This window comes from Lycium ferocissimum, chromosome 9 (assembly GCF_029784015.1).
Source record: "Lycium ferocissimum isolate CSIRO_LF1 chromosome 9, AGI_CSIRO_Lferr_CH_V1, whole genome shotgun sequence".
NCBI lineage: Eukaryota > Viridiplantae > Streptophyta > Magnoliopsida > Solanales > Solanaceae > Lycium > Lycium ferocissimum.
The window spans coordinates 65,992,987-66,005,503 of record NC_081350.1 but is presented as its reverse complement, the minus strand read 5'-3'; the positions used below and the strand labels follow the sequence as shown (position 1 = coordinate 66,005,503).

Sequence of the window (12,517 nt, the reverse complement as noted above, 5' to 3'; positions counted from 1 at the left end):
TTGGGTTATTGTTGATCGGTTGACTAAGTCTGATCATTTCATCCCAGTTTAGGTTACTTATAATGCAGAGAAGTTGGCCAGGATTTACATCCGAGAGATAGTGCGATTCTACGGGGTTCCTATTTCGATTATTTCCGATTGAGGTACTCAGTTTACCTCCCATTTTTGGAATACCTTACAGGATGAGTTGGGTACTTATTTAGATCTTAGCACCGCGTTTCATCCACAGACTGATGGTCAATCCGAGAGGACTATACAGGTGCTTGAGGATATGTTGATAGCCTGTGTTTTTGATTTTGGTGGTCATTGGGACTAGTTCTTATCCTTTGCAGAGTTCGCATACAACAATAGCTACCATTCGAGTATTGATATGGCGCCGTTTGATGCTTTATATGGTAGGAGGTCTTGTTCTCCTATTGGGTGTGTTGATTCTTTTGAGGTCCGACCTTGGGGTACAGATTTGCTAAGAGAGTCTTTGGGCAAGGTGAAGATTATTCAGGAAAAGCTTCTGGCAGCTTAGAGTTGGCAAAAAATGTATGCGGACCGGAAGATTCGAGATTTAGAGTTTATGGAGAGTGAGCAGGTTCTTCTGAAGGTTTCACCCATGAAGGGTGTGATGCTATTTGGGAAGAGGGGAAAGTTGTGCCCGAGATATATTGGTCCATTTGAGATTCTCCGTCGTGTTGGTTTTGTTGGGTATGAGTTAGCCTCGCCACCAGGCCTGTTAGGTGTTCATATCAAATTCCATGTTTCTATGCTGAAAAGTTACCATTCAGATGGGTCTTATATCATTTTTTGGGAGTCTGTGTTGCTTGATGAGAATCTGTCATATGAGAAAGAGCCTATAGCGATCTTAGATAGGCGGGTGAGAAAGTTGAGGTCCAAGGAGATAGCTTCTGTTAAGGTGCAAAGGAAGCACCGTCCTGTTGAGGAGGCCACATGGGAGACCGAGTACGATATGCGTTCCAGATATCCTCAGTTGTTTGCTGACTCAGGTACTTTTCCCATTCATTTCCTTATGGCTCGAGGATGAGCGATTGTTTAATTGGTATTTGATGTAACGAATGTTTGGTTGTTATAGTGCTTTTGACCCATTTACCCCCATTAAACCTTCCCCGATCCTTATTAGTACGATTTTGACCTGCGGGGATGGGTGGCACAATTCTCGAGATAGTCGGGCAAGTTTTATGATGACTTATGCAAAATAAAGCCTTAAAGTGAAAAATGGTTGATTGATAGTTGACTTTTTTTTAAACGGACCTTTTTCGAAAATCCCTCGATTTCGAGAGGTCTGGATGGTCGAGTAGGACTTGTTGGGATGTTCAGTTTAGTTCCCGAGGCACTCGGGAGCGTTTTGGGTTATTGATTGGATAGTTGGTCTTTGACCATTGGGTGTTGACCCAGTCAAATAAACCTCTGTTGGAAATTTCAAGACCATAAATGAGTCCGTAGTGCATTTTTATGTATAGGTTCATGTCTGGTTTGTATCTGTGAAAAAATAGCATTTCTACTGGTGTCTGATGCCCACTGTGGCGTCCTCAGTGTGCGCTGTAGCAGACCTACCTCGGTGAGGCCTGGTCCACTATGGCGTGTTATGGTGATTTGTAATGGTGGGCTACAATGGACAGGTCTCCGCTGTAGCGGAGGGTAGGCCACGAGAGCGGTTCTGTTGTAGCAGACCCTCGACCGCTGCGGCGGATGACGTGGACCAGAATCCTATTTAATGCCTAGTTAACACCTTTCATATCCTATTCCCACATTTATTGTTCTTAAGTGTCTTTGAGGCGAATTGAAGAGGTTCTAAGTAGATTTCTCTTGAGGGTAAGTTCTCTAACCTTGATTTCATTCATTTACCTTTCTTAAGCATCAATCTATGATAGAAAATATATAGAAACTTAAGGAAGAAGATGGGTTTTGACACTTACTTTATTATTTGATATTTAGTCTTTCAATATGATATTTGTTGATAGATTTGACTAATCTAAGCATGGAATTTGATGAATTAGTGACCAGTAGGCTTGAATTTTCCATTATAGTTGGTGAATTGAAAGATTGAAAGTTAGGATTTATACCCAAATTGGGGGTTTTGACTTGAATGATGATATTAGCTTATTCTTGAGTTAATTTAGAAGTTAAGGAGTAGAATTAAACTTCTAGAACGTTGGGTTACCAATTCCACCTTTGAAATACCTGTTTTACCCTTGCGGGCCCGTTTTCCCCCTTTTTCTTAGTTTCTTTTGATTGGAATGAGAGTATAGCAGTATGGGTATCGTTGCTTCTCATTTCTAACTTAGAATTCGATAATGGATAGACTTTGAGTACATCGAGGCTCTCCAGAAAGGCAAGGCAATGGTTTGATTGTCCGTGTCTTTAGCTCGGTAGCCAAGTAGGTTACGACTTACCTTCTGGTTAGACTTCTCTTAGCGAAGCATAGGTAGAGTTAGTGATTGTCGGAGAAAGCATATTACGCCTTCGGGTATGAAGTTGGGATGGATTACTTAGGTTTGGTGTTGTTGACTGATTTACGGGCTTGACGCCTCATTGTGATTTATTTGCTCGTCGCCATGTGTCTGATATTAAATTTTACTTAGTTATTGCATTATGATTATGATACGGTTGTCTCTCACTTATCTTGACATTATCATGGATAGAGGAAAGGACTTGGCTTATCTTGATATTGATATCGTGTTATGTGTCTATGTGTGGCAGGATTGGGATTGATATGATACACTTGATATTGTTATTTTGCATTGCATTCATCCTTATTTCCATGATACATTGATATTATCGGTGATTGATGTTGATGTTGATAAGTGAGAAGTAAACACCCATGATTCTTTCGACATATTTGATAGCGTAGCCATCTCTAGGCTGTGTGCGGAATGGTTAGCAATGTGGTTGGTGTTGTGAGTCTGGCACGACCCAACCAGAGGGCCATGACGGGCACTTGGAGCTAACCTACCGATCACCTCTTGACATACATCTCATAATCATTTCTAGGTGGACCACAAAGATAACTCATAAATATCATAATATGTAAGGGCATGAGTATAAGAGATAAATGCACATCTATTCATTCGCCATCAAACTATGCCCATATATATACATACACAAGCCGACAAGGCTGCCAAAATGATATGACAAAATGTGGACCGAAAAGGTCACAGAACATCTAACTATACACATCTGTCTACGAGCCTCTACATGGAGTGCATAACATCATAAAGATGGGACAGGACCCCGCCATGCCCATATATATACACAAAAGAATAATACCAGCTGAATCGCAGCTCGGAACAAATGGAGTGCTCCTGTACAATCGTTGATGAAGCAGCCTAGGGGTCTGGTCCGCCTCCCTATCTACCTGCGGGCATGACCGCAGCGTCCACAAATAATAGGATGTCAATACAAATAATGTAAGACATGAGTAAGAAAATAATGAAAGTGTGAAGATAACATCAGATAAAGGGATCAATCTGTACCTCTAAATGCCTTTTAAGGCGGATGTCATGCATGCTTAGCTTTAAAAAAAAAACATTTTCATACATATATATATAATACCGTACCCGACGATATAGGCTCGGTGTTATCGTCATATCATCATCATCTCGCGTCCGGGGCATTCCACGTTCGGGGTAACATCATAACCTGCCCACTGCAAAGGGTGTGCACATCTACATGCCTGCCCGACCAACTATAGCGCGGTGTTGTGTGAGAAAATACATACATATATATAAAGCATATATGAGAGCCCAAATGAAAGCTATAACTCTATCGGAGTGACGTAAGGTCGGTAAACCTCCGATTTCCATTATGGAATCATCATCATCGCTATATCTCACGTTGAAGGAACAATTACCATAAGATGAGATCAACAAAAATGAATAAGATCAATAATCATGAAACAAAGTTCAATAAAAGCATAAGAACATCAAGAACTATAAGCTTTAGTATTTCTAAAAATGGAGTCATCATGAAGGACATTTGTATATATGTTCGTACCGAAGTTATCATGCCATAAGAAGGAAAGGGTTTGCATTAACATATCTTTTCGTCTCCTTAACTACTTAACGTTTTTCCTCCTAAGCTCGCAAATCTACATTCAAGAGGATTCATACTAGAGTTAAGTCTTGGAAACACTCATAAGTTCAAACTAGAGTAATTCGTGAGCTAGCGGAATTTGGCCAGCACTTCTCCTATTTTATCTACTTCCACCAAATTCCAAAAAAACCCCTAAACAATAATAACAACATCAATAATACCATAATCAAATTTCATTCAAACTAAACTTAAATTAATCCAAAATTCCCTTTCAAATTCAACTCATAGCCATCAACTTCAATTTAATACCTTATGACTTCTCCACTATGATTCTCTTCCTTTCCAAGACTTGTTAAACCTTTAAGTCAACTCAATCATAATAAATGAGATGAATAACATACCTTTTACTAGAAGAACTTCACCTCACTCAACTTCTTCCAAGACCAAATTCACCACAATCTCAAATATAAGCAAGAACATTATCTTCCATAAGTTAGCTTGGGGTTTTGGAGTTTGATCTTCTCTTTTGATGGTGTGGAAGGTTTTGGAATGTTAGAGAACCTTCAAGAACACTCTAATAATTTGGGGAAAGAAGTGTGGAAAGTGGATATGAAAAATGGGATCTTTTGGAGTTTAAAAAAGGCTTAAAACCGCCCCACCCACTCCGTGTTGCGGGGGAGATGCGGCCCAGTAAGTTAAACTTGCGGCCGAATACTCCTTCCACAACATGGGGGTTGTGTTGGGTAGTAAGATCAGCCAAAATGGTAAGTTTACGGCCAGTATGCTACACAACAAACTCAGTATGCGGTCGCAAATTTCCCACAAACTCCAATTTTTGCGAAAATGCGTTCTTTTCGATTCGTTTGACCTCCAATACTTATGATACCTTTTTGATACTTATGTAAACCTTCATTAAGCATATAAGGGGACCTAAATTCCTCTCAAGCTAATGCTAAACAATGTATAGCACAAATGATGTGAAATCATCCAAAAAAACGTGACACAAATTCTAACCTTCAACGAACTTGTTTCCGCCGATTCATTTAACTTTGAAACCTTAAGGTACATAATTAAAATTATTATTTATCCTCCTTAACCTTTTAAGAGATTGATTTCCACTTTGTTCTTGCGTTAGTTTACTTATAATGCAAACGACGCAAATTTTTCCAAGGTGTAGCAGAGTCATCTCTGGGCAGTGTGTGGAGTGACTGGTACATGGACTTCACGGGTCCCCCGTGGGTCATTACTCTCAAGAAGTGAAGGTATTCCATCCGTAGGATGTATGTACAGAGATTACATTTGGCCAGTGTATTGCATATCATCACATCTCACTTGCATTGCAATCTTATCATTGGATTGTCCATTTCCTCTTGATTCCATGGTTGATGATTCATTGAGTTACTGCTTAAGGTATTTACTTAGTGACTTGATAGACTCGAGGATTAGAGACTTTTATCTCGGCTGTGACTTAATACTACTATACTTGAGTTATTATTCTCGACTGTGTTGTGTTCGTACCTGATTGTGAGCATGTCTATTCTTTAGTTTGTTCCTTTATATATGTTAGCTAAACTGATCGTTGTCGCATATGATACCTACCAAAGTACATAGTGTTTGTCTTGATACTATCTTCTTTGCATTCTTTTCTAAGTGCGAGTACGTGACAGTTCCATCCTTCGCGGCCGATCCGAGGCTTTCTCGTTGAGTGTCTAGGGTGAGCATACTTGATGGATCTGCAGCCCAAAGACTCCTCTTTATTACTTGTCTTTTCTTGCATTCCGAGACAATATTCGTATTTTGAGACTTTGTATTATTCCAGACTTGTAGTTGATTCATAGTGGATCTTGTATTGTATTCTAACCAGTTCCTTGGGGATTGCATTAGTATGGTATTCCGCACTTATTTGTATGTATGATTTATAATTCTATTTATTATGTTCTATTTACTTTATTGTTGTTGGATTAATGATTAAGGGACGGGTTCGCCTACCAAGGTCGGGAATGGTAGGTGCTCGCACTCCTAGTAATTTGGGTTATGACAAATTATCCTTTACGTAGTTCCTTTTTGGTGTTTATGACTTGAGTGGATGGGTGGCACAATTCCCGAGGTAATTAGGCGAGTTAAGATTTGTTTTGGTTAGTTTTAGAGATTCTAAGTTAAAAGAATGAAAAAGGGTTGACCAAAGTCAACATCAGGCATACTCTCGTCATTTTCAAAGGTTTGCCGATTCCAGTAGTTCCGGAATGTCATTTATGACTTAGTTGAGCTTTTAGTTGGGGTCCCTAGATGTTTGGATGTGATTTTGTGATTGGTTGGAGTTATAGGTTTTAGATGTTTTGGAGTTGACTGTGGTCAACCCTGAGTCAAGATGACCTCTTTTGTGAAATCCGAGTGCTTGAGCGAGTTCGTAGCGTGTTTTATGACTGAAGTGCATATTGGGTTTATGTCTGGGGGGTTTCTGGTGAGTTTCGAGTATCTATTCCGAGTTCGAGGGACACCAGAATTTTCTGGTGTCCAGTTTTAGGTTTCCTTCTTCGCGTTCGCAAAGGAGGGGCCGTGATCGTGTGGTTGCATTCGCTTGAGCCTCCTTGCGTTCGCGAAGAGAAAATTGGTTGAGCCGGCCCAGGTGCAAAGCCTCACATTCGCGAGACCCTATCCGCATTCTCGAAGGCTAATTTCACTGGCCCAGGTCGAGTGTCGTCGGGATCGTGAGGGTCTTCCACGATCGCGATAAAGGAATTATCACTGAATAGTGATTTATTCCTGAAATCAATGGGAATCCTTCATTTTCAAATATTTAGAGTTCTAGAGCTTGGTTTGGGGTGATTTCAAGTTCTACTTTGAAGATTCTTCATTGCGGTAAGTTTCTAGCCTTAATCTAGCATTTAATTTATGACCATCCATTATTCTCCGATTCAATCCATTGTTTTGGGTATGAGAATAGGGTTTTCCATAACTTGGGGTTTTGGGTAAATAGTAAAATTGAAGGTTGATTTATGATTAGGACCATGAATATTAGGTTTTTGACTATTTAGACTATGGGTAATCTATTTTAGTGTTAAAATTCCAGTTTTACCCTTAGGGCTCGGGTTTGATTATTTGGGTTCGTTCTTGGGTTCTGGGTAAAAGTATGGTAATATGGGTATCCACATAATTGTATTCTAATGTATATTTCATATTTGATAGACTTTGATCGTTCCGAAGCATTACAGAAAGGAAAGGCATTGGCTTGAGGGTTTGTGGCTTCTGTTCGGCCTCGACATGGGTTACGATTTATTCTTTAGACTCCGATTAGAGGGCATATGTAGTTTATAATTATTGCAAGGGCATTGGGCGTAATGGGGGTCCTACCTTAGTGATGATGATGAGCACTTTGGTGGGTACCGATGTATATTGTTGGGTAGTTAGAATGACGGGAAAAGTATGTTGAGCCTTCGGGCGTGGTTGTGGTGATAAATCCACTTAGGTTGGTATGATTGCTGTTTATGTGGACTATGATAGACATGATTTGACTTATACCTATTTGATTGAATTGTTTACCTCATCGCTCCACATCTCGTATATGTTTTAAGGGAAATTATTCTAGACTTATGAGTTGACATGTGTAACTAGTTGATGACGCATATCAATTCTTAAAATTCATATTGTTGTTGACATAAGATACTAAACATGTTGCATTTGTTTCCTCTTTATATACTCACTTTGGATAAGTTACGATAAAAGGAGGATACAAGATGGTATGAGGATCGGAATGAGGTAAGGATATTACTCTCACAGTTCGGCGGTTAAGTTGAGCGGTATAGTGAATGTTTCACAGTTGAGCAGTAAAATTGAGTGGTACAGTGAGTGGTCACAGCCCGAAGGAAAATGTCACGACCTAAAATCAGGTCCGTGCGGGCACCTACCTATTCCTACCTCATAGGTGAACTCTTTTTCCCAAATCACACATTAAAAGGAACAACCGGAACATCTCATCAATAAAATGGTTTTCCGTTAATAAAATACGTGAGCGGTTACAAAAGTTTGACATACAACTATTTCTAAAAATCTGGTCTAGACTAGTACAAGAGCTTCTAAGATACAAATACAAAATAACAATAAATGAGAGACGACCGTGTTAGGATAAGAATAACAGAGTCTTTAAGATAACCCCGACACGTCCTCGGAAGCTACTAACCACGGGCTTAACCTGAAACATTCTACACTACAAAAAGGGTGTAGCAAGAGTAGCATCAGTACAACACTCGTACTGGTAAGCATCATAGGCCGTCATTGATTAGGAAATCACAATAACAACAGAGAATGATAGATAAGTATGGTAGGCAAATATTTAATCAATCAGCAGTTGATAACGGGGAGGGGTTTCTACAAATCGAATCAATCCAACTCAACCTATACCAACACAAGCCTTCTACAATACTATGCTTCCAAAAAAGGCTCCACAATTACCACCTAACAATGTAACAAATCTCTAGACCATAACCACATAGAAAACAAGTTTTCAAACATCATCTATGAACCCACTAACATCATCTGAGCTTACCAACTCTTACTCCCAATAATAGAAGAATTTACCACTAACCCCACTCAAGCTTACGCGGTTTAGGGTCCCATTTCCGCATGCCCTTTCCCCAAAATCAACTATAAGTCCAAAGGACAATCTCAAAACACACTATCAAGTCAACATATCAACAAAAAGTCAACCATCGAGTCAGAAGGAACACCAAGCAATGGCCAAATAAAATCCAATAGCAAGAGAAAATGTCGTCGCCTCGACAGTCATGACCCATGGGGGACCGTTAAGTCCATGTACCTGCTGTGGCGCACAACCCGATCGAATAGTCAATATTGCGGAACGTGCAAACCGATCCTAGTCAGTGTTGCAGTACGTGCAACCCGATCTAAGTCAGTGTTGTGGCACGCAACCCGATCCCAAAATATGCAGAAATAAGTGTATGCATGATAACGATGCCAATAAGAATATAAGGATCAATCGTGCCACACATGGACACATATCTCAAACACAACATCAATATCATAACTTTTTGTCACGACCCAATCAGAGGGCCATGAAGGGTACCCGAAGCTAACCTACCGAGCACCTCTTAGCGTACTTCTCATAATCATATCTCGGTGGACCACGAAAGATAACTCGTAATTATCATAATCTGTAAGATCATGAGTTTAAAGATAAAAACACATCTATATAATCGTCGACAACTGTGCCCATATGTACGAGCCGACAAAGCTGCCAAAAATGATATACAAAAATATGAACCGATAAGGTAACAAAACATCTAACTATATACATCTGTCTACGAGCCTCTACACAGAGTGCAGGAAATCATGAAAACGAGACAGGACCCCGCCATGCCCATCTGTACACAAAAGAATAGTACCAACTAAACTGTAGCTCCAAAACAAATGGAGCACTCCAAATGTATGTACCCGATGAAACGACTAGGGGTGCGTCCCGCTTCCGTCTACATGCGAGCATGAACGCAGCGTCTATAAACAAAAAGGAAATCAGTACGAATAATGTATTGAGTATGAAAGGCATGAATGACAATATAATAAAAGATATGGAAAGTAACATGAGATAAGAGAAATAACCTATACATCTGAATGCCTCTTAAGGCGGATGTCATGCATGCTTAGCCTTTTAGAAAAACATTTCCATACATATATAATATAACTGTTAGTCCTGCAGAACGTGCAACCCGATCCATATATCATATCATCCCGCGTCCGGGGCATCCTGCATTCGGGGTCTCATAATAACTTGCCCATTGTAGTGGTGTTCACATCTACATACCTGCCCGAATGACTATAGTGCGGCGCGGTGTGAGAAAATACATAATATATATAAAGCATGCATGAGAGCCCAAATAAAAGGTATAAATCTATCGGAGTGACATAAGATTGGTAAACCTCCAATTGTCATTGTGGAACCATCATCATCGCAATATCTCACCTTGAAGGAACAACTATCATAAGATGAATCAACAACAATGAACAAGACCAAAATCATGGAACAAGCTCAATAATATCATGTAAATATCAAGGACTATAAGCTTTGGTATCTCTAAAAATGGAATCATCATCATCATGGAGAACGTTTGTCAAACTTCGAGAATCATGAGTCTCTAGTATTTTTAGGAATAAGGATGTTATGGATATCATGTGTAGGTTCACGACAGAGGAATCATGCCTTAAGGAAGAAAGAATTAGCCTTAACATACCTTTACGTCTCCTTAACTACTTAACGTTCACCTCCCAAGCTCGCAAATCTACATTCAAGAGGATTCATACTAAGGTAAAGTCTTGGAAACACTCATAAGTTCAAAGTAGAGTAATTAATGAGCTACCGAAATTTGGGCAGCACTTCCCCTATTTTATCGACTTCCACCAAATTCAAAAACAACTCCCAAACAACAATAACAGCATCCACAATACCAACAACAATGTCAAAAATTCCATACTTAAGAAATTATATACAATTTACACCTAAAACAATCCAAAACTTCCTTCCAAATTCCATTCATAATCAACAACTACAACACAATGTCTCATAACTTTTCCTACCATAATTTTCTTCGCCCTTATGGCTTACAAATCTCCAAATCAACTCAATATAAGAAATAAAGTGAGAACATACCTTAATCTTGAAGAACCCTAACCCACCCAACCTTGTTTGCAACCAAAACTATCATAACTTTAACTAAAGGCAAGGACCATCACCATTTATGAGCTAGCTTAGGGTTTTTAAAGCTTGATTCTCACTTGATTTAGCTTAGGATGTGTATGGATAGGTACAGAGGGTAGAGAGAGCTTGAAGAGTCTAGAGAATTCTAATTTTGGGTGAAAATAATGATCCAAGTCGTGGCCTTTTTTAATTTATAGGAGAGAGAAAATTATCACCGCCTGCAATTCGATGGCAAGGTCGACGGTCCGTCGACTGGAAACCGTCGAATGGCAGCAGCCCCTGATTCTCGGAGAGTTGTTCGACGGTGTAGATTGACAGCCCGGTGACCAGTCGACGGTCCGTCGACTTGCAGCCATCGAGTTGTTCAGCTGTCATACTTAGTTTTTCTGGTTCATTCCGCCTCTAATCTTCCCGATACTTACTGTACAAAACTTAAACTTAAACTCCTGCATACGTGAAATAATCATGTAGAATCTCTTATAACCTTGACAACGACCTTACTTACTAACTTCACGTCGACTATCTTACGGCAAAACTCAGCTTATAAAAGACAGGTTATAACACTTTGCTATCCTTTCCACAACCTCAATAACTATCAATATGCTCTCTGAATCATAAGGCAATCTCTAAGCATCAACTCTAAACTCAATCACATGACGAGAAGCCAACAAATCACAACAGGGCAAGAACTCAACAGAATAAAACAAGGCGACAAGCCATGGTCAACAACAATACCAACCTAAGTATTCCATCCCAAACTCCATACCCGAAGGTTTTCATGCCTTCTTCAACAATCACTAACTCTACAAATGATTAGCTAAACGAAGTCCAACCAAAAGGTAAACAAAGTCCAAAACCGTACATAACCCATGGAAAGAACTCAACTCAGTCATACTGACACCAACACTCTCAACTAGCAAGGTAACCAATAGGGATAATTATGCAACAACACACACTGTAGAACCAACCTAGAATTATCCAACCTAACTTCTTGTCCGGAGACCTAGGCATGCTTTCTCCATCAGTTTTTATTCTATATAAATGAAATACTAATCGAAGTCTAATCAAGTAAACCGTAACCAACCTCGAGGCCGATCAGGTGCTACACACATCCATTTGTCTTCATCTTCTCGTTCTCGAACCATGACTCGCGATAAGGGTCTAGGGAGGTCAACGAGTCCAAGTGAACATAATTCAATTTATAGAATATGTATACAAGGTTTCGGGTTGTAAGAGTAAAATTGGGATTATTCCCAACTAGATTTCCCTAAGTTTTCATAGAACAATAATCCGGGTTTTATGGCTAAATTTATCAAACAAGTCTTAAGTAAAACTCTATTCCTTATAAATCTCCAATTTCAAGAAATCAAGTTGTAACCCATTTGTAAAAATAGAGAAAAGATAAGCATTTAAGGTTGGTTTATTTAACCTACAGTAAGAATCTAGGTGATTAGTTCGAGAATCACATGATTTCAAGCCAAGAATTCCCTTTTTATCAACTAGCTTTTGAACAATTTGAAAGCCTCCATTTTGATTAAATCTAGTAGATAATTTTAGTGAAAGAATATATAAAATGGAGAGAGAATGAAATAGATGAGGTCTAAAGGGGTTACCTTATCCAAGCATTCACGAGCCTTGCTACCAAAATGTCCCAAATGGCGGCTAAGATATCGAGTTTTAAGAAAAATGAGGTCAAATCTCGAAATTGGACTTAAACCAGGTCTGCTCTATGATGTCCACTACAGTGTACATGCTATGGCGAATAGCGGT

The 12,517-nt window shown here is 39.4% G+C and overlaps 1 protein-coding gene across 1 annotated transcript in view; it reads left to right on the top strand.

Moving 5' to 3' along the window:
* Positions 1-532: 532 nt before the first annotated feature.
* LOC132032171 (uncharacterized) overlaps positions 533-12,517 on the top strand; it is a 13,469-nt gene continuing 1,484 nt past the window's right edge. The window contains exon 1 of the mRNA XM_059421943.1: positions 533-865. Coding sequence (XP_059277926.1) covers positions 533-865 — 333 coding nt within the window. The remainder of the gene's footprint in view (positions 866-12,517) is intronic.